At 41.4% G+C, this 21,668-nt stretch overlaps 3 protein-coding genes and 1 long non-coding RNA gene across 5 annotated transcripts in view; 2 read left to right on the top strand and 2 right to left on the bottom strand.

The window, feature by feature from the left end:
* LOC117748191 lies at window positions 1-2,312 on the bottom strand. Its single transcript, XR_004611529.1, has 2 exons — window positions 2,006-2,312; window positions 1-718 (listed from the first exon to the last, which is right to left on the bottom strand). It is a non-coding gene; the product is annotated as an uncharacterized LOC117748191 (long non-coding RNA).
* On the top strand, window positions 576-4,856 carry LOC117748190 (diamine acetyltransferase 2-like). Its single transcript, XM_034557835.1, has 6 exons — window positions 576-638; window positions 892-943; window positions 1,886-1,969; window positions 4,188-4,289; window positions 4,451-4,491; window positions 4,618-4,856. Exons 1-6 carry the CDS (start codon window positions 576-578, stop codon window positions 4,783-4,785), a joined length of 510 nt encoding a protein of 169 aa, XP_034413726.1. The 3' UTR covers window positions 4,786-4,856.
* Window positions 4,857-8,280: 3,424 nt separating this feature from the next.
* Window positions 8,281-15,837, top strand: tnfsf12 (TNF superfamily member 12). The gene is made up of 6 exons (XM_034556572.1): window positions 8,281-9,091; window positions 10,462-10,543; window positions 12,214-12,270; window positions 12,420-12,443; window positions 12,543-12,670; window positions 13,456-15,837. The coding sequence occupies exons 1-6, from the start codon at window positions 8,918-8,920 to the stop codon at window positions 13,729-13,731; spliced, it is 741 nt and encodes a 246-aa protein (XP_034412463.1). The 5' UTR covers window positions 8,281-8,917; the 3' UTR covers window positions 13,732-15,837.
* A 2,959-nt stretch (window positions 15,838-18,796) lies between these two features.
* The window catches only part of chd3 (chromodomain helicase DNA binding protein 3), a 38,669-nt gene continuing 35,797 nt past the window's right edge, over window positions 18,797-21,668 (bottom strand). For both annotated transcript variants that reach the window (XM_034557845.1, XM_034557846.1), the window contains one exon: window positions 18,797-20,147. In XM_034557845.1, the coding sequence (XP_034413736.1) occupies window positions 19,988-20,147 (160 nt within the window). In that variant the 3' untranslated portion in view covers window positions 18,797-19,987. The remainder of the gene's footprint in view (window positions 20,148-21,668) is intronic.

Raw genomic sequence — 21,668 nt, 5'->3', positions numbered from 1 at the left:
TAAGATAAGATATTCCTTTATTAGTCTAGTCCCGCAGTGTGTAAATGTAGAGGAGTACAGCAGCAAGGGGGGTAAAGTACAAGAGAAATAAAAAAATAAAACACAGTAAAGAATCCACAATAACTGAATATGACGTATACGTGTATTTACCACGGTTTACTAATGCTTTAGAAGAAAAAAAAAATCTTTATAGAAAAGTTAATCTCCATTGTGAAGAACAAATAACCAGATGGTTTGAATCCCTCTGGAAAAGGCTGCAAAGCATCTGAACCGACATCTAATCTAATAATTATACTAATTATACTAATTGAGGTCGCATAGTTTTGAAGCGTGTAGGTTTCTGAGGAAATGCACAGTCCCCTCCTTCCTGGGGGAGGGCGCTCTCAGCTCGGCTCTCCGTGTAGCCGGTGACCTCCACAGTCCTTTGCGCACGTTACGCACATCCGTCCGGATCCACAGGAACCAACCGGAGGACCGCCGCACATGTTGTCCGCATCTCATCATCATCATCATCACCACCACCACCATCATCATCGTCTTCTTCTTCTTCTTCATCACCGCCAGACCCACACAACATGGACTTCTCAATCCGCGCCGCCAACGTGGAGGACTGCAAGGACATCGCGCGGATGATCGTGGTGAGCCAGACACGTGCGACATTCAGGAGAGCCCATATGACTCACGCGGACCCACGTCACCTCAAAGACACGACGCGTAGCTAGAATAGGACAATTATCACGTTATTGGATGCACTGCTGCTCACATTGTATGCGCATTAGTTTCAGTGCAAATAAGGACACATGGCTCACTGACGTGTTTCAGGAAACTTTGTGGTACTTCACACGTGTACTGGGCCCAATGAGTGATGTGATGTTTGTATGTTTTTCACAGGAGCTGTCTGAATATGAGAAGGTAGCAGACCAAGTGAAAGTCACACAGAGAGGTAACAGCTGTGCAACATATATAATATTCTCTGCTTTGACTTTTATGATTACATTTGTTTGACCTGCACAGCAAAAAGAGGGGAAATACAGGTCAGACAGTATCCTCGAAGGACAGTTCAATCGTGACCTTTTGAGAAAGATCTCACTATGAAGTCCATTCAGTAGCCGTTCTGGAGCTTTCGATGATGGCACATGATCTTCCTCGGACACAGTTTTCCTAGTTAAAATATAAGAAACTTGACATTTCCATCTTCCCTGGCACTTAGTGTTTCTTGCCTACCTATACAGGTTTGCTCATTTATCCTTCATGAGGAGGAACTAAGATTGTGTGACATGATCAAAAGCTCCAGAAGAGATAATGAATGAATGAACCTATTGGCGAGATATGTGAGATATGTGAGATATGTGGGATATGTGGGCTGCTGTCTGTAAAGACTAAGTTCAATGTAAACTTTAATGCCAACACAAACAATTACTTTCACAGTGAGGTGAAATGCATTTATAAAGCACATTTCAGACACAAAGGCAATTAAAAAATGCTTTACTTAAGCATTATATATATATATATATATATATATATATATATATATATATATGATAATAGTATTTACATTTGTAGAATGATTTGAAAAAAAACAATATATATATATATATATATATATATATATATATATATATATGTATATACGTATATATATAAAATCATCATTCTGCAGATGTAAATACTATATATATATATATATATATATATATATATATATATATATATATATATATAGTAGAATTTCAGTTGATTTAAGAGGTGCAGAAGTATAGGAATGTAATCTGGCAAACAAACATTTAAAGCCTCAACAGTAGTTCCTAACCACATCTTTGTGACATGGGGTATTAAACCCTAATTTCAGGTGAAATGACTTTTAAAAAAAATATTATCTATACAGACTTGGAGCAGGACGGCTTCTCCAAGAACCCGTTCTTCCATGGGATCGTCGCCGAGGTGCCGGAACAGCACAAAACCAAAGACGGTGAGGAAGAAACCATCGATAGCATTGTGTACTTACCGCCTCAAACCGTGCGCATGCGTGCGTGACGGAGTTGTACAGCTCTTCAATTTCATGCAACCTAAACTTAATTAAAAAAACAAGCCTCTCGTGCACAAGAAACATTGTTGTGCAACCACGCCTCTGTTCCCGTGCAGCCTCTCTGATGTAACAGCAGGTAGTTTTATCACCTCTTGCCTGTTTAGTGCATGAACTCACTATTTGGAATGTGGCCAGAAGTCTGACGTGCAGCATTTATTTCCCCGACTATGCAATTTCAACACCGATTAATCCTTTAATTTGAGTTTGAGCCTTCCCCCCTGCGTAAAGTGGCTCCTTTAGAAAGTCTAAACCATGCATCTAGCCAACCCACATGATTGTTTCAAATCGTTTTGCAGATGTAAATACTATTATCATGTCTTGTCCTTCACCCTTAAGATTGCGTAATAAGAGGCCCTAGCTCACAAAGATAAATGTGGACTGCAGTAGGGAAGAAGAAACCCAGATATGTTGTGTTCTCGCATTCTGCTGCAGGAAAACGGCATTGTATTCCAGGTGCCCGGTCGACCACTTCGAGCCGCTTGCCGCTTGGTTTTGAGTTTGAATGAATTGCGTTGGCCAATTGTGGGGTTGTATTTATTCAACTGCACATCACAGCGGTGGTTGTTGCAGACACATCTGGGGGAGAGTGCAGCTTTCTGATACGTTTATTATTAGGAAATCAAGACGAGAGCAATATGTAATATGGGGATACTTCTTAAAGAAACTAAAATGTGTGTGACAGGGTAAAGGTCTCTTAAGGTTCTATATGAACAGCTTTTTACTGATGCGTTTTGAAGCCTCCAATAGTCCAATATACGCACAATCTCTGAGATTGCAACACTCACAAAGCTGTGGTTCCTGCTCTCTATCTTCATTTATTTCTTCTCGAAAGTCATTCTCGCTACACTTAGTTTACTTGATTTATTGTTGATATGCCAAACCTGTCGGCACACGGTTGCTTCTTCAATCAACAACATTTTTTCCAACGGATATGGAGCAACATTATCATTCATTTCAAGTCGCGTCTTTAGGCATCCTGGTGACCTGTAAATCCATTATTCCCTATTTTTTAGCTCTGTTTTTGGTCTCTACCAACTCCTGAGGGAAATATCTGGCTCTTAAGCAGCTAAACGCTCCGCTTCGTTCAATATTTATTAGATGGCCTCGTCTTCTTTGCTGATAACAGCCGCCCCGCGTCTGAAAACAAAGCCCGGTGAGAGCGAAGCAGAACAGGAACGCTGCGGTACGTTAAACCGAAACCATGAGCTGAAGGACATTAAAACGCTCTTGAGAGGAACTGCAGAGTCAGGTGATCATTCTCAGTGGGTGTGTCACTATTTCACACTACATTTAGTAAATGATTGCTTAAATAATGTTGACTACAGCAACTTGGATGATATTACATTAGTAAAAAGTGAGTCAATTAGTCCTTTCAATGACTTCCCTACAGACGTATAAAGATATTGATTTTAAATGCTGATTGAATTATGTCATTAAATATTCTGAATTAGTTTTTCCCAACTTGCCAAATGATGATGCTTTTAGAGTAGAAACATGTAACACTTGTTGTCAGGCAGTTCCCTCATCAGTCTGTATTTATGAGCTATGGTACCTAATATACCGGCTCACTGCTGATGTGGCCTCTCCTTACAAAATGCTTATATAACAAAGCTAACGCACTGCTTTTCCTCACAATACAGTGATGAGAACATTAACAGACGCTCTGCTGCCCAGCTGGGCCTTTTTCTTCCATGACGCCAACCTTTTTTTCCATCCAGTCACCACAGCCCACAGATATCTGACTCCAAAATGAGTTATGATCATCCTAAAAATAACCGCACCAAAACGGAAGAAAAGACAAAAGTCACTGGGAATTTCTACCGGTTAAAAAAGATAGCCGGTTGTTGCCATCCTGAAATTAAGCCGCTATCCACAAGATATGAATGTATGTAATTCCCTGGACAACAAATCCATTATTTAATATCTCTTTTGCCAGTTTATGAAGCTACAAGCATGTAGTGCAAACTGTCTGACGGTGCAATGTCGCTAATTAAGTCGAATATGTTTAATAGAATGAATAAACAAGTTATATGCTGCTTTTTAAAAGTGAATTAATGGAATTCAAATCACCAGTTCCTTCACATATTTTGTTTATTTTCAGGCCACACGAAGATTGGATACGCACTTTACTTCTATTCCTACAGCTCAATGTCAGGCAGAGCCGTGTACATGGAGGATCTGTACGTGATGCCCGACTTCAGAGGTACAGTGCACTGCTATCTGTTATGTGTATTATATCTACTCCATTACTGCTACTTCATAACAATAATGAAGTAAATATAAGGGCTTAGGGTGAAAACATGAATAAAAATATGTCAGTGTGTGCAGGAAATTCTCAAGTAATTCGTGACATCTGTCTTTCAGGGAAGGGCATTGGTAAAGCACTTATGAGCAAGGTAGCTCAGGTGAGTGAACATCAATCCCTAATTTGACTGAATAGTGAGGTGGAAATGCACCCTGCACGTTGAGCCGTGGGCCTTTTTTCAACGCGGGCAGCACTCATGTCTGTCTTCCTGCTCCCCCCCCCGCAGCTGGGCCTCGCCGCCGGCTGCAACCAGCTCAACTTCACCGTCCTGGACTGGAACAAACAATCTCTGGACTTTTACTTCAGCCAGGGCAGCGTGGACGTCACGGCGAGCATGGGCTACCACTGTATGCGCTGCGAAGGGGAGGCGCTGGAGCACCTGGCCCAACCTTAACCCGGCACCTGAGTGCAGGGAGGGAGGGGGAGAGAGAGAGAGAGAGAGAGAGAGAGAGAGAGAGAGAGAGAGAGAGAGAGAGAGAGAGAGAGAGAGAGAGAGAGAGAGAGAGAGAGAGAGAGAGAGAGAGAGAGAGAGAGAGAGAGAGAGAGAGAGAGAGAGAGAGAGAGAGAGAGAGAGAGAGAGAGAGAGAGAGAGAGAGAGAGAGAGAGAGAGAGAGAGACAAGGGGCCCCGTTCCAAAACCTGACCGTGACAATCGTTAAGCCGATTTCTCTAAATGCAGATCATTAGAAAGAATTGGCTGTTTGTTAAGCTCCGCCCCCTCTTAAGTTACCTTTTACTCAGTTTATTAGTATTGCTAGCACAGCACATATTCAGTTTACAATATTAACAATTGCAGACTGTAATATTTTGTTAGCGGTTGGCGAGCATTTGCTTATTAGCTAACGCAACATTTTCAGTATTGTTTTTTTCCTTCTGGGGGGTATTGAATTGTAAAACATTCATGTTTACGTATTTGCTTCAATGTGCAAAATCTACACACAAAAGTACATTTAATGTGTTGTCATCGTGCTATTACATAGTGCATGCCACAAGAATATCAATACGTCCAGTTTAAATAACATCACTTATTTAAACTGGCTTTTGTGTCACTTTGTTCTTCCCAGTGTTTGTAATTTGTGTGTTTTAATTATTATTTTTTGATTGATTTTAACTTAATTTATATTTTTGATAATATTTTATTCTTGTAAGGCCTTTTGTGAATCGTGTTTTATGAATGGTGCTATACTACATCTATTAAGTATTATTATTAGTATAATAGTATTGTTATTATAGACTCCAAGGGAACATGAAGTGATATAGGAACTTTATTGTCTGCAACTTCCCGCGAGAGTTATAAATTATAGAAATTGGTATTCCTTAAAATGTCAAAGACTAAGTTCAACCCTGATTCCTGTCCATTATTTGCAATAAATTGGACTTTGAGGAGTAACTTTGTAAACAAAAGTCAAGAATAGATAATAGTTTGAAATTAATATTTAGGTGTGCAGTGTGTGTGTATAATTACTACACGATGTAACAAAAAAAAAGGGGTTTAACAAATAGACAGTTGGCTTATTACTTAGTAAGTCAAAGATGCAGTTTTAAGTATTGGAACGCGGCCTCTGGGATACATTTCAATAGTACAACCAAGGTACTGAAATCTGTGTTTGGTGTTTTTCCCTTGTGATATGTTTTGACTCCGAGCACCTTTTTTATTTTGGTGTTAAATGGATCAGATAACATAACCTCTTTGTGAAAAGAATGTCAAACATATGAGCACGAGAAAGGTCTGACGGGAGTGTGTGTGTGTGTGTGTGTGTGTGTGTGGGGGGTTGTGGAGGAAGTCTTAACACAATAATCATCTAGGAAATTGTTTTTTTATTTTGCACAAAATTCCACAAAAACCTTATGCATCACGAAGCCGAGACGTACTGTGCATCTTATTGTATGACTGATGGAAAAGAGTGAGTTTTTGGTATCTTATCCCTTTAAATGTATAAAGTATGACAACGGCGACCTAAGAGTCAGTCACCTCTTCCCTCGTCTGATAAGGAGTGCTGTAAAGCTGTTGTGTAGCACAATGTACAGGTATTTGCACTGTTTTCTTAATTTAGGGCCATGGACGCTATTGTATGTACTAAACGATGAAATTGAGCAGGACCGGAATGCAGAAAAATACAACACCCTCTGTGGACAGGTTTCAAAGAAATGTGCCTAATATCAAACATAAAGGATCCATCTGGTGCAATTTAAGAAAATGAAAGTCTGGCACTGGGCTCAGGCCGTGTCTTTGAACCTGTTCTGCTAAAACAAAGGGGAATAATTCTGGTCTGCACTTCTGTTTTATATCCAGTCTAATTTTTAAAAAAAAGAAAATAGTGGGCTTTCTGTATCATTTCCAACAATGTAATGAAAACAGTCTGAGTTGTGGTTTATATTTAGTTTATTTTACATCATTCTAAACAAGTAAGAACCTCTTGTGTGGCTTTTGCTTTTCTTACTTTGTTTACAAAAAAGTATGCAGATTTGTTTAAAATCTTTAGGATATCGGATATTTATGCAGATTGATGTGCAAAATCTACCTTTTAAAGTAAATCGAATGTGCTGTGAAGGAAGAGGGTGAATATTAGGCCCGATTGCTGCTCTCGGAAAGGAAAATTTTGTAGAGAAACGTGTGTGCTCCAGTATACGTTGGACCCAAGGTCTAAAGTTTCTCCTGATGCATTTAATGCTATTGGAGAGTGCATGCTCAAAGAATCAATACAGAGTCAAGGCAACATTAAGAGGTATTTATAACCTTTCTTGGCTGCAACTTCCCTTCAGATTTCCAGCCCCCATCTATAAATTAGCTTTGTTTCCAGCATGGATTCATAGAACAGTGTCAAAGGCCAAGATTAAAGCCTGATTCCTGTCAAATATTGGCAATAAATCTGACTTTGAAAGCAACTTAGAATACAAAAGACATATTTAGTATGCAGGGTGTGTATGTGAGTACTGCAGTGTTGTCAGTTTAACTAAACATTGGTGTGTAACCCAGTCTTCATATGTGAAATCATTTCTAGCAGAGGCATGAATGTTAATGTGTCAAAAGTATCTATCTGCTTTTGTCTTTGAAGGGGTTGAAAATAAAGATGGTTCATATCTGGGTGAAATCCATTTTGGGATTCTCAAGGTGTTTTCACGTGACCGGCAACATGTTTGAAGGGGCCACAAAAAGTACCTCGCTGTTCCAGAAATCCTGATACTTACTTAGCCTATAGAACCTGCATGAGAAATGTATTTCATCTTTCCTGAACCAAGCGTTCTGCTGTATCCTTGTTTCACTGCTCGGTCCAGTTGAAAGAATAAAACCGCAGACCGCAGGTGACGCTGTACAACCCGGCTAATGGATGCTTTTTTTCTTCTTTTATAAAGTAAATTGTAAATTGAAAATGATTCACATATGAAAAAAATAACGACTTCAATTCAAATATATAAATGCATTAGTTTGAGCTTTAAAAAAAGGATTATAAAAAGGTGAAACCATAGGCTGTATGCGATGGCACTTGGCCTATAGGGGGCCTACTAACACCTCCTGTAAAATAAAAATGCTCAAATGAGAATTTAAAATAGAACGTAAATCTCAAACATTGTAAAATAAAATGCACACACACAGTAAATATACAATAAAACATATGCATATGCGCACACGCTTCAAATAAAATTAGGTTAGAAATGAAGAAATGATAACTGTGCGATGCCCAGATGGAAGAAAAGTGTAATATCATAATGTTTGGTGGAATATTATATAATCTTATATATTAGTAATTAATAAATTGTCTATTTGGATCAATATCAGTCGTTGGCTCGGACACTCATGGCGCACTGGATGACCAGCCTCATGGCCACCACTGCCGATACACCACCGCCCCCGTGTGGTCACAAACGGAACTGTTACACGCGTGACTGGCACATATTTCCACGGCATGCCAGTTGATGACAGGGACTCGAGCCGCGGAGGAAGCCCCTCTGCGCCTCGTATGCTTTCACCGACGCTCACCTCGTTGGCTTTTACGGCGGATGCACGCTGGCATCCCATCATCGGGGACTCGCCAAGGGGGGCGCGGAAAGTTCACCTCCAAGTCAGTGCGCGTGCGTGTGTGAGTGAATTCATGTGTGCTCAGTCGGTCTGTCTAATAGAGTGACCCCCCAGCGCGCTGTTTAAAGGGAAGACGAGAGAGCTGAGTCAACGAATCACAAGGCGCAGGATGCAACAGTTGATGTGCGCGAGGAGCACGGCTCTTGTGTTTGGAGGCACGCGGAGGATGGTGGCTCTGAGATCGGATGTTTGGTCGCTTTAAAAAAAAAAAAAAAAAAAAAATCATCTGTCAGATAAAACCCGAGAATTAAGCAAAGGTGTGCCCGTTCCGACAGCAGTGGGTGTTAGTTGCGGACAGCCCGCGCGCCCGCGCCCGCACGCGCGCGCGCGTCTTTCTCGCCGAAATGGCCATTTGGACAGAAACGCATTTGGAGGGACTTCATGCTCTGCTGGAATGAAGTTGAAGTGGATGGTCTGCGGCGGCGAGTAGCAGTGCAGTCTGCGCCAACATGCATCGGATTCTGCAGCGGAGGCGAGTGCGCAAGCTGCGGGTCGTCTGGGCTTCTCTGGCCCTGGTGGCGCTGTCTCTGGCCGCGTGCAGCGCGCTGTTCACGGCGTGGACTTGGCGACAGACGCGGGACCTGTCCCAGTCCTTTAAGATCCTGCAGGACCGTATGGAGCAGGTTCGTGTACCTACTCAAACAACCACACATAGCATGCATATTTTGTCACAACAACAACAACATTAATAATATTTACACAACTATTGCAGACCTTGAAGTGTTTCGTTATGTAACTTTTTTTTTTTTTTTTTACGGGAATCTTCGCAGGGGGGGTATGGAGAAGAAACTAAAAATGCCCCCCCCTCCTCCTCCTCCTCCTCCTCCCCTCCATGCACGTACTCTATTCTATTGCACCCTTTCTCTGCTTGGCACTTTTATTGCTTACCAATAAGTGCAGTCAGGTTTGTGTGGAGCTGCAAGCTTATTGTGTGTGGCCAACCCCTCCGCCATGTTTAATTATTCTGGTGCCATAGTCGTGCTCCAGTTTTATCTCAATTTACTGGAAAGCCTCAACTATTTGGCACGAGAGCACTTCATACCCAACCGACTGCAGCAAGAGGCCCGAGGCACGAACGAGGCCGGGTGACACAGTGTGTGGCACAGTGTAAAGCGCTTTTTTTTTTTTTTTTTTGTTGCAACGTGCACGCGGCCACTTCTCGTGCACGGGGGCAGGAGTTTTTGGCGGTGCGATCTCAATGCACGGTGCGCGTTTTGATACTTCGTGCACTTGCAGCACGTGTTAGATACTCCAGCACGAGGGTTGCATCACAAGGCGAATGGATTTCTCTAAAAGGAGCTAAAATGGAAACTCTTCTGGTTTCAAGTTCACAGTATTTACAAAGGATTTGTATCAGGAGGACAGGTTGGCGGTGTGTCATGTTGACAGACCTGCACACTCACAGACTCACACACACATGCACACACATAGACCCCAAAATTGGACACGTGGAGTGTTGATGCTGGAGCCTTTCCCGAGGGGCCCCATTCTGTCCATTTGACCGTTGGCCAACTCACTGATGAGAGCCAGCGAGTGAACGCCTGGAGAGCGAAGAGCAACTCACTGCCTTCCATTTCCACAGTAGCAGTAAATTTAGACTTTCTCTGAGCCGGCGTTCCTCTTTCTTCATATAGGCCTCCATCAGTCATTCAGTGGGCCCCCAGCCAAGGATTTAACACTTTGCTGGCTTGACACAAAAAAAAGAAAGAAGAAAGAAGGTAATTTCTTTCTCAGAAACGGGAGTAAAGATGTGAGGAATGCGAAGCACTAAAAACATGCATTAGGTGTCGCAACCGGTCTCGGAGGAAGTGGTAGACCTATTCTAAAGCGAGCACGGCAGCAGGGGCAGGATCCTGGAAAAGACGAGCCTGTTTATGTGGCTGGCTGGAGGAGGCCGTCTGTGGCTGCGTGGGATCCGTGCCAGACAAAAGTCATAATAAACTTATTGGACGTTTGTTAATAGTGCGCTTTTTCTCTCTCTCTCTTTCAACAGGTCAATACACAGAGGAAGGCCATTGTTCAGCTCATTCTGGAGAAGAGAGAGCTGCTGGTGGGACAAAGAGTGAAGAGAGACGGTATTGCAAAGCATTTATTGTATTTATTTTTTACTTTCAACACCACCAACATATAAGAAGTGTTGTGCTTTTTAGGCGTCCCCCGAATCACCACAGACACAATACCTACCGACTGTGCTCTGTGGTTTTGGTCCGGGGTAGAACATTTAACACAAACGCTGGCCAGTCTCGGCCCACATGCCACTTTGGTCGGGGCTCGCGGGGCCGCAAGCACAACCCGCTGCTAAAAGTTGACACAGGAAAAAAAAAAAAAAAAAAAAAAAGTAGGCAGCTGGATGACTGTTTCAGAAATTACAGGTCCGACCAGAACGGCCTCGAAGCCCAGAAAACCAGCTGGCGCAAGAGCGAGGCCTTGTTGCACGCTTTTGGGCAATGAAATAAGAATTTTTCTTTTCTTCTCCCCCCCCACCGAGCACACGCCAACGATTTGTTGTGAAAGCGGTGATATTTGATGACCTATCATTGCGGTATTTATAGCCTTCCGCTTGCGTCACCATCACGGGATCGCTCGATTGTTTGCATTGTGTCCGAGAGTGAACCTTCGAGACGCCGGATTCCAAAAAAATTTGACAAAAGGATTCGTTTAGAGGCCCTCGCCAACATATCTATGCATCGTTATCCTCCTATTTTTTTCGTTAGTAAATGATATCGGACTTTGTCTTCCCAAAAAAAAAAAAAAGAACAGCTTTTCCCAGTCAGTGGAAAGTTGACCATCGACGTGCAGCGTTTCAGCAGGACACTGCTGTTATGTTCCCTCCTGATGACTGACAGCCCGAGTCAGGAAACCCGGGCCCGCCTGAGGGCTTTACGCTCGCCCATAGCAAATCCTAAATCTACAGGGTCACCCACCTGTGAGTTATTTTAGCAGGGACTTAATATTCCTGTGTGATGGCGGGGGGGGGGGCCCGGTGTTTGGCTGCTCCGTCTCCCAAACCTAAAGTATGTATTTCCCAGCGCATACGTACAGTATTTGAATTGTATCTGTGAAATCGCTCCCCGTAGGCCGGATTGCAAAAAAGCTAAAATAAACCTTTAGTGAGTAACAAGAGCAGGCATTCTGCAGCTCTGGCCTTTTAGTATTGTATTTTATTTATTGTATTTATCCGAGCAGGGGCCGGAGCCGTTGCTTCACTCTGTTCTTGATCAACTCTTTTGGGTCACAGAGCAGCCAAAGACCTTTTTGACTCTCTTTTTCCGGCACTTCATTTCTCTTATTTAGTGTTCTAAGCTTTGTCTCTCAGGCTACATTTAGTGCTTTCACTTTTCCGCTGTCTATCTTGTTTTCGCCCCCCCACCCCCCTCCCAACACACAGAGCTACACATCCTCCTTCACCCCATCTTTCTTCTTTCTCTGTATTTTCTAGATGACTGCAACCAGCTGGCACTAAGATTAGCCCCCACAGGCAAAAAAAAAAAAAAAGGAGGCACACGCTTTTGACTGAAAATAACAGTTTGAGGAAATATATTGAAGCATGTGACAGGAAATCCTTTGCCCATCTGCTCACCGCGTTTAAAAAAAAAAAAAAAAAGCCATGTTGAATCTAAATGGCTGCAAATTAGCATACCGTGTTATTAGACAGATACAGATGGTAATGGTTGTTTTTATCAAAAAAACCGCAGAAGTATTTTTCTCTGCCATTCATTTTCTGTCTCTCCTTTGCCTTCCGAAGGGGGGGTGCTGCGAGGGAGGAATGGAAATGGAAAGAAAGCGGCGTCTCATTTCGAGAGTAAGTGGCTTGGCAGATCCGTTATAGCCGTCTCGTGTAGCATCTGCTGAAGAGGTTTCAATCATATACCCCTATACGATTGCACTCGTAAAATCTTAATTGACTTTCCCTTTTCTCTCTCTTTCAATGTCTCTTTTACTTTCCACCAGTAACCAAAGTCTCCTCTCAGCAAGGTAAGTCGTAAATATGAGGGATGGGAGACAATCGGTGACATTTCTGTCTGTGGGTTGATTAACCGTGTGTGTGTGTGTGTGTGTGTGTGTGTGTGTCAGTGGGAGAGGGTGGCGTCATTAAGGGTTGGGAGGAGAGGACGTTGAATATGAGTAAAGCGGTGAGGTACAACAAGGAACAAGGCACCTTCACCGTGGAGAAAGCGGGCGTCTACTTCCTGTTCTGCCAGGTGAGGTTGTGCTGGGAGTTGTAGTTCATCAAGGACCCAATGCGCCGACATTGCTCTCGTCATCCTCGTGTTCTCCACATGGCACCGAGTGGCAAAAGCCGACGTTGCTAAATGTCCTCTCGGTCTGATTTGTTGTCTTTGATCGGACACTTTGCTCGTGGAAATCAATAACTTTGCTAATTGTCTGAGATGAGACCATTTCCTCAAATGTAAAGACATTTATTTATTCATCCTTGTGTTATCGGAGGTATTCAGTACCAAACCGTGGCCGCTGGTATCGAACAGTTCATACAAGTGTCACTGAAATGTCTTTTAAAAGTCTTTCATGCCCTTCATTTTTCTTTTAAATCAAAACTATTTAGTAAAACGAGTTTGCTCTTGAATTTGTCTTCCTCGCCTCCTGAGATGAAGTGGTTGAGCAGAGTCTCGGGACGCAAACAACACTTCTACGTTTTCTGACCTCATTAAAAAAAAAAACTGCCTTTTATTTTTGCACAAACATCGGTCATAGTGTACTGGTACACATCCTGTTTCTTTAGAGCGTTGGATATCAGGTTTCGTTTTAATCTCATGTAGCCAGGCCTCGGTCTTGTCAAGTTGACAGAGGTCTGGAGAAAATCTCAGCCAAAGAAAAAACAAAGAAAGAAAGAAAAAATGACGATAGCGAGGCCTTGGATACCCTGAGGCAGTCTATTTAGGTTTTCATCCGAATAGCTGAGAAGAAACCCAGTTCTCCTTGCCGTGTCCGCTAACCTCCCTCGATGGGATGATCTCCGTGTCCTCAGGTGTTGTTCAACGAGGAGCAGTCTCAGTATGTGAAGCTGGATGTGGTGACCAGCGGCCAGAGGCCTCAGAAGCTGCAGTGCATGGAGGGTTACGGGACGACTCCCTCCGCCGGGCCGCACCCTTTCCACTTCCTGAAGCCCTGCCAGGTGTCCGGCCTCCTGCGACTGGACAAAGGCACGGAGCTGCAGGCCATCACGGGCTCGTCCTTCAGACTGCACACCCTGGGCAACCCCTCCGCCTCGCCTCACATCTTCAGCATCTTTAAAGTTAACTGATGAGACTCGTCCGAGAACGACGAAACAAACTTCTCCTTTTCTTCTTCTTTTTTTTTTTTTTAACATATTTTGTCGTATTTTACCCCCCAAAAACATTTGATTTGACAGACGGCTCCGACATTCGTGGAATCTTTTTTTTTTTTTTTTTGTTTCGCCGTGTGCCGTTTTTTTTGGAACATAAAAGACACAGACTTTTGGATTAAAGCCAAGACCCAAAGTGGATAAAAATGCCTCGATCTGCCGAGAGAACAGATGTGCTGGAAGCTGTGCTGTAGATAAAGGGCTTCATATAAAAAAAAAAAGAGAAATACCCGGTATTCATCTTCGCCTTCGTATCGTGTAATAAAATGTGCGTACACTCCCTTTATAAGACTGACTGTAAAGCTGTGCATGCACCTTCCACTTTTATATCACCGGTGCCTCAAGAAGCTGAGAGCACGTCTGCAAGCGTCAGATCTCGACACTATAAACTCTTGATTATTTTATACAATGCAGCGTCTGTGTGTGTGTGTGTGTGTGTGTGTGTGTGTGTGTGAGACGTCGGATGAATCAAGCAGTTCTCATTTATGATGATATTATTATCTTTACAACGAGTGTGAAGTCTTTTCTTTCAACACTTTGTATGTACGTCGCACTAGTTTTTACTTTTTTGAGATTTTAAATAACATGGATGTGAATTTGTGCTCTTTTCTAAAGGTCAAATTTGATTGTGCGTTATTTGTATGTATAGTATTATTGGCTTGCCTTTTGGGGAGTACTTGCAAAGCATGCAGGTTTAAATATAGCCGTCTCTCTTTTCTGCCTTTATCTGTTCGATGGCACAATAACCATCTCCAAGACATATCGTGACTCGTCAGAAAATAGTTAATTTACTAGTAAGAGTCATTCAATGGTATTGGAAAAGTTCTCATGAGTCCAAATCTATTGTAAAAGTTGATATTAAATATTACAGAGATTTTGTTATTGGAAAAAAAACATTGTTTGGGATCAGAAAAAGACTTAATATTGGTGTTATAAATACTGTTAATATAGACCAATAATTTCCTGTCTTGTGAGCATGAAGGCCGTCCTCTACGTGCTCGTACATGCTTTTGCGTATTAGCACTAAACACAAAGTACAGCTGAGGCTAATGGGAATGTTAGTGCTGGTTCAGGTATTAGACCAAAAATATATATATATATTTCAATGTTTTTTGCCCTTCAAAATTGAGTTAGTTTCTTAAAGTCCGAAGTAAAAACAATGTCTTGACCAATGCACAGCTCTGAAAGATCAAACCTGCACCCATAGGTTTGGGGAATGACTCTTTGTCTTATAAAACATGTTGATGAACTCACAGACAATGGATGGAAGATTGACCGTTTAAAAATCCAAATTAAATCCAATATTCATCAAATATAGCATCTTAGAGGCCTTGTAGGACCGTCACTTCTTTATTGTCGGAAAAGAAATTCCTTCCATTCTCTCAAATGCCGCTGCTTTCTGTAATATATCCCGCTACAATACAAACAGTGTGTGTATTTCTAGCAGTGGGTTCAGCACTCCCACTCTTGTTTATAAGTAGTTTTTGTGGACGGACCGCATTGGTTCCTCCTCAGCACTTTACTGCTGCGAGCGTCGTGTTTTTAATTGGAGACGAACATTCACGTTTTTCAAAAAGGAAAAAATGTCAGATTTTGAAATGTAGATGTTATATCCCGTGTGAATTCCTCATTGTTTTCCTCTTCGTCCATTTTGTGTCTCTCACCACCATCACACCCCCATGCACCTCATATTTCCCTGTCAGCAACCATCAGACACGGACGCACACACACACACACACACTCCAGCAGCCGTCTACATTTTCACTTCCTGAATCTAAACCTGAACCACATAGCTGAAGGTCTTTCAGAAAAAAGCATGCACACACACACACACGCGCACGCACACAGTCTTACACACTTCCCTGCCCCGATTCCTATTTTTCTAAATGTCTAAGTGTATTATCACATCGGAAAATCATGTGAAGTCTTGTGAAGAAGCTTTCTGTAAAAGGATGATTTATGCAATCAATGCCTGGGCGATCTTTTTCTTCATGTTGAATAAACTTCCTACAAATTTGTTTCTTGAAAAACAGCTTGTGTGTCTCCCAAAAAATGTGAGCAAAGAAAAGTAATGAGTTGCCAAATTGTTATAAAAAGGGAAAAGATTGGATGGGATGTACAATAAATAGTTAACGTGTAGTGAAAGAAGTTTGTAAGGAGGCTACCTGCCGAGCATCGACAGCAGACCAACGATTAGCAACTAGCTTTGGACGAATACGTCAAAAATAGTGCCACACATACTTTATAACTTCATCAAATTTATCAAACAACCAACTTTGTATCACAGTTTTTACCTGGTCCTGGTGTAATTCCTGGGTGGGCTCCCAACCTTTTTGGGCTTGTGACCCTCTCATCTCAGGTTGTTTGTCTGGCTGTAAGTTGTGAACAATTCAAAAAATATATATATCTTCCATTTCAGATAGATATATTGAGAAAAGTCACACAATTCTCTCTGGGGGGGGGGGGGGGTGTTGGACTCTCTCAGACAAACGTAAATCATAAACACAACATAGTTTGGTTTAATTGTATTTTCAACGATATAATTTAAGTACACTGGCTGTAAAGTTCCTCAACATAAAAACGTCACACCCCAAAACATAAATGTCCGAATGTACAGTACAAAAGAGCATTCGCAGGGAGACGGTCAATATATTATCTCTAATGTACCTGTCGGTGAGTGGGAGTGGTCCTGATCTCCAGACTATCCCACGGTGGCCAATGGGCTCGCCTTTTAGGCGCTTTAATGAAACAGACAGGTGTCAAGCTGCCCGTCAGGATCCAATCTGAATGCTCATATTCACGCGCACTCGCCCCCCCGATGGCACGGCCTTCGGGAGCAATTTGGGGTTCAGTATCTTGCCCTAAAAAAAAAAAAAAGCCACTTGGCCATCGTTCAAACCGCTGTTCCACTGATTAGTGGGACGACTTGCTCTACTTCCTGAGCCACGGCCGCCCCAAAAGGGGCCTCCGGGAATCATAAAGCTGAGATAACATTTAAATAGTGAACCGTGAACCGAGCAGGGTGACTCTTTACTTTCGTCCCTCGTGAATCACGAACCAACCTATACTCAAGGTTGTTGTTATGAGTGTGTGTATTAATACCGTTAGCTAAATTAGAGGGGAAGTTTGATTTGCCTTCATTTATCAACCAAAAGATAAATAAGAGTACTTTTTTTTTTGCTTTATGAATGTTCCATTTTTCAGCCCGTGTCAGTCGACGGGCTTTTCATTCACACTCGGTATCTGAATTAGCTCGATGTTTATAGTTAATAACCTGACGAAACCTTTCACATTAAGTTGAAACATTCACAGTAAATGGGACAGAGAAGAGTTTTAATTCATCATTTCTGGACCAAAGTGGAGCCTTAAGTGTTGTTTCCAATCTGCATTTACATGAGTAAAGTCCACTAAGCTGTCATGGCAAGCAACACAGAGATTAGATGTTGCTGTATATGGCAAGGCGATTAGCTAAGAAACGACGCATGTGCTACTGTGCGACTATATTCAGTTGTACAGAGTAGTACTTACTTTTGTAAAAGTTACTAAATCAGTTCAAATGTACCTGAGTAACCTTTCTGAGAAAATATTGCATTTGCAGCTGTGCATACAATTGATTATCGCTAACTGTCGCATGCAGCATGAATTAAATCTACTTCCTCATAACATGGCTTCTTGAACTTTGACCTTCTAGCCCACATGCTGCTAATTTTGGCATTCTGCATTTGACACACTATATATTGGGGACGTACTAAATCATTTTCTGGCACGCTAAATAGTATGTTAGTATGCATGTTGGAACGCACAGTAATAATTAGCGTGTCCCGATTGAATGCATACTGCATGCGACGGTATACGTACCGCTGCAGTATGTGAGTAAAAAGAAAAAGCATGTGCTTTGGAACGCAGCTTCATTTTACTACTGCGCCGGCCCTTTAAGGGACTTGCACATTATAATAACTCCAATGTAAATATCTTAAAAAGGCAGGAAGTGTATACAACTTCAAGCCATTAGCTTGTAATACGTCCTCTTTGTTATAGAACATCTTTGAATAACACTCGATGGTGCTTGGTTTAAAGTCAGGGAATCACCAAAATTATAAGAATTAATCCTCTAGATTCTAGATTCAAGTTATTCTAGAGTCTAGAATAACTTGAATATCTGTAGCAAATATCATCGCAATCTTTCCAATAGCCTCATAAAACACTCCTCAAAAGAATTACACACACACAGTTCTTTTTTTTATCATTTCATTCAGTTTTATTACAAACAAAAAAAGAAAGAAAGAAAAAAAAAAAAGATGCATCATCATCGACATGTTTCACTGCCACTCATCATTTCATCGGCACCACTACATACAGTGACACAAGATACCTAGAAATTAACACAGAAATAAAAGTGGGAAAAAAAGAACTAAGTGCTTTTACCATTTTAGTTATGGGGTTGCAAAAACGTTTGTATGAAACATAATTTTGTAAAATGGACTATTTCCTGGGACGATCAGCGTAAAATGTCCTGGGTTCATGAGATAAATGAACTCCTACAGTAACTATCTTTTCCTTTTCTTTTTTTTTAAACTTAAAGCAGACTCTGACTAGGATTTACAGGTTGACATCAGGTTCTTAATTCAGTTTGATGATTTTACATTTGTTCAGCTATGTTTAAGGCGTTTTTTAATGATGCGGTATATAAAATGGATTTCCAGCCTTCGATTTTCCAGATAATAACTGTGTATTTTTACTGCGGTAAGATAGTATACATGTTCTTTCTGCCCATAGAAGCATTTAGGGTTACATATGGCCTATTTTTCTATATATGTATATGTCATTTGCAAGCCCCAAATCTAAAAAGTAAGCAAGAAAAACACGTTTTTCTTGTAATATATCTTCTACCTTCTGAAGTTAGCTCAACTTCTTCGCTCGTCTTCACTTATAATTATGGGACAAACACGGCGAAGTGGTGCGTCGGCGCGTCGCACACACACTGTATCGTTTTTTTTTTTTCATCGTTTCTCGTTACAAAAAAATGTCTCTTTTGGTAGAAGCTCTTTCTCAAATAGCGACAGCGAGAACAACGGCAACATCGACGACGACGACAATGCTCATAATCGCGAGAGTAAAAACACAAGAGAACACGAATGAGCTGTTTAAATAAGCAAAGTATATCACAGGATTTTGTAGAAAGAAATAGAAACTTGGGGTGGGGGGGGGGGGGATTGAGAGAGAGGAAGGGAGGAGAGGGAAGGAGGGGCTCATCAATAGGAGAGTTCAAGGTGATGGATGGGTTTTAATAACACTGACTTTCTTATTAAAAGGTAATAAACATTCATATGAGGTTTCTGAAAAATAGCATCATAACCCCCAAAATACCTCAAAGCTCTTTACATAAACTAGAACCCGGGAAGCGGGGTGGGAGAGGGCGGCAAATAAGTAATGTGGTCGAACAAGTCCTGAATATAATTATCATATCTGCGTTTGTTTTCATCTGAACATGTGCCTCTGAAAACCTGGAGCTGCTCGGAGAAGGTTCAGCCTCTTCTGGGAGAATTGGAAACAGTATTAAAACGACTGGAGGCACAGCTTGACGCCAATTCTTTCAAACTTTTTTTTTTCCCCTTTCCACGAGACAGCATTATTGTGATTAGCGCATGCTTCAGGGGGATGGAGTGAGGCGGAAGAAATTATTTTAGTTTTACATGCAGCTTCCTGTCGAGAGGAGGAGGGTTAAATGGTTTATTGTGAGATCTAAAGGTTTCTAGGATTGAGGTTGGTTGAGCGTTGTGTGTGTGTGTGTGTGTGTGTGCGCGTGCGTGTGTGTGTAGATGAGGTTAGAAGCATCCCAAGAGGAGGAGGCCTGTGTGAAGAGGCCCACTTATGAGGAGTATAATGGTTTGAGGCAGACAAGAAAAGGTCACAAGAAGTTATGAAACAATATGAACCGTGTGCACTGTAGTTGTGTGTGCGTGGGTGTGTTTATGCACCGTATGTATGCGTGTGTGATTGTAGTTTTTCGGGGTGTACCAGTCTGCAAAGTTTCAGAATACTGCATGTGTGTAAAGTACAATCACAAGCGGGTCAATGAGTTCACCCTTAGTCAATCAATACGTTTTAATACTGGATGTGTAGTTCAATGTTCTGAACAGCGTTTACCACGATATATATCTGCAACAGATGGTTTTCAGTGAGTGAGTGTGTGTGTGTGTGTGTGTGTGTGTGTGTGTGTGTGTGTGCAGCCTAGTCGTCGATACAGATGACCTCTCCGCTGCGCTGCTCCCGCCGGTTGACGAGCAGCTCTGCCTCCCGCTCCTTCTTCACAGACATGGGAGGCCCGTTCAGCACTGCAGGGGGAGAGAGGGAGACGCCAGAGTCGGAGTTCAGTTCAGTCGGTTCAACATGCAACGTGTCTTCGGCCGCGCTGCTTTCCTCTCGCACAATGAAAAGGGGGAAGATTCTTGCTGACACTGCAATGCACACATGCAACAAAAAACCCCACAAAAACTGCCGTTGAACATCCTTTGGGCAGCGATGGGCTCAGGCAGGCTGGTGAAGACCACTTCTGAACCACGATGAGCCGCAACATGAGAACATGCAACTCCAGAGGGACCCGATTCAGTCTGTGGGACATCTTTTAGATATCAAGGATTTATGTTTACAGTAGATTCAATATGCAGTTTCCTACTACTACTACTACTATTACTACTACTACTACTACTATTACTATTACTATTACTACTACTACTACTACTATTATTACTACTACTACTACTACTATTACTATTACTATTACTACTACTACTACTATTACTACTACTACTATTACTATTACTATTACTACTACTACTACTACTATTACTATTACTACTACTACTACTACTATTATTACTACTACTACTACTACTATTACTATTACTATTACTATTACTAGTATTACTATTACTATTACTACTACTACTACTACTACTATTATTACTACTATTACTATTACTACTACTAGTATTACTATTACTATTACTACTACTACTACTACTACTACTATTACTATTACTACTACTACTACTATTACTATTACTACTACTATTACTACTACTACTACTACTATTATTACTACTACTATTATTACTACTATTACTATTACTACTATTACTACTACTACTACTACTACTACTATTACTACTACTACTACTACTATTATTATTACTACTATTACTATTACTACTACTACTACTACTACTACTACTATTACTATTACTACTACTACTACTACTACTACTACTACTACTACTACTACTACTACTACTACTACTACTACTACTACTACTACTACTATTACTACTACTACTATTACTACTACCACTACTACTACCACTACTACTACTACTACTACTACTACTACTAACTACTACTACTACTATTACTACTACTACTACTACTATTACTACCACCACCACTACCACCACCACCACCACCACCACCACTACTACCACTACTACCACCACTACTACTACTACTACTATTACTATTACTACTACTATTACTACTACTACTATTACTACTACTACTACTACTATTACTACTACTACTATTACTACTACTACTACTACTACTACTACTACTACTACTACCTCCTCCTACTACTACTACTACTACTATTACTACTACTACCTCCTCCTACTAATTCTACTACCACTACCACTACACTACTACTACTCCTACTCCTCCTCCTACTACTACTAGTACTACTACTACTACCACTAGTACTACTACTAGCCTATTTGTTGTGGATGTTTCTTAGGTGCATGTTTCCAAGTAATCCAAGAATAGAGTCAGTTTTAAAGGCGTTGCAGTACGTTAAGTATTTC

The sequence above is a fragment of the Cyclopterus lumpus genome, chromosome 18 (assembly GCF_009769545.1).
Source record: "Cyclopterus lumpus isolate fCycLum1 chromosome 18, fCycLum1.pri, whole genome shotgun sequence".
NCBI lineage: Eukaryota > Metazoa > Chordata > Actinopteri > Perciformes > Cyclopteridae > Cyclopterus > Cyclopterus lumpus.
The sequence above is the reverse complement of the archived record's forward strand: the minus strand, read 5'-3'. Positions and strand labels throughout refer to the sequence as shown.

Excerpts from the sequence above, each read along its gene's own strand:
- LOC117748190 (XM_034557835.1), top strand. The coding sequence starts at position 576 with ATGGACTTCTCAATCCGCGCCGCCAACGTGGAGGACTGCAAGGACATC. Across the intron at positions 944-1,885 it reads AGTGAAAGTCACACAGAGAG|ACTTGGAGCAGGACGGCTTC; the intron begins GTAACAGCTGTG and ends TTATCTATACAG. Across the intron at positions 4,290-4,450 it reads CGTGATGCCCGACTTCAGAG|GGAAGGGCATTGGTAAAGCA; the intron begins GTACAGTGCACT and ends TCTGTCTTTCAG.
- tnfsf12 (XM_034556572.1), top strand. The coding sequence starts at position 8,918 with ATGCATCGGATTCTGCAGCGGAGGCGAGTGCGCAAGCTGCGGGTCGTC. Across the intron at positions 12,271-12,419 it reads AGCGGCGTCTCATTTCGAGA|TAACCAAAGTCTCCTCTCAG; the intron begins GTAAGTGGCTTG and ends ACTTTCCACCAG. Across the intron at positions 12,444-12,542 it reads CAAAGTCTCCTCTCAGCAAG|TGGGAGAGGGTGGCGTCATT; the intron begins GTAAGTCGTAAA and ends TGTGTGTGTCAG.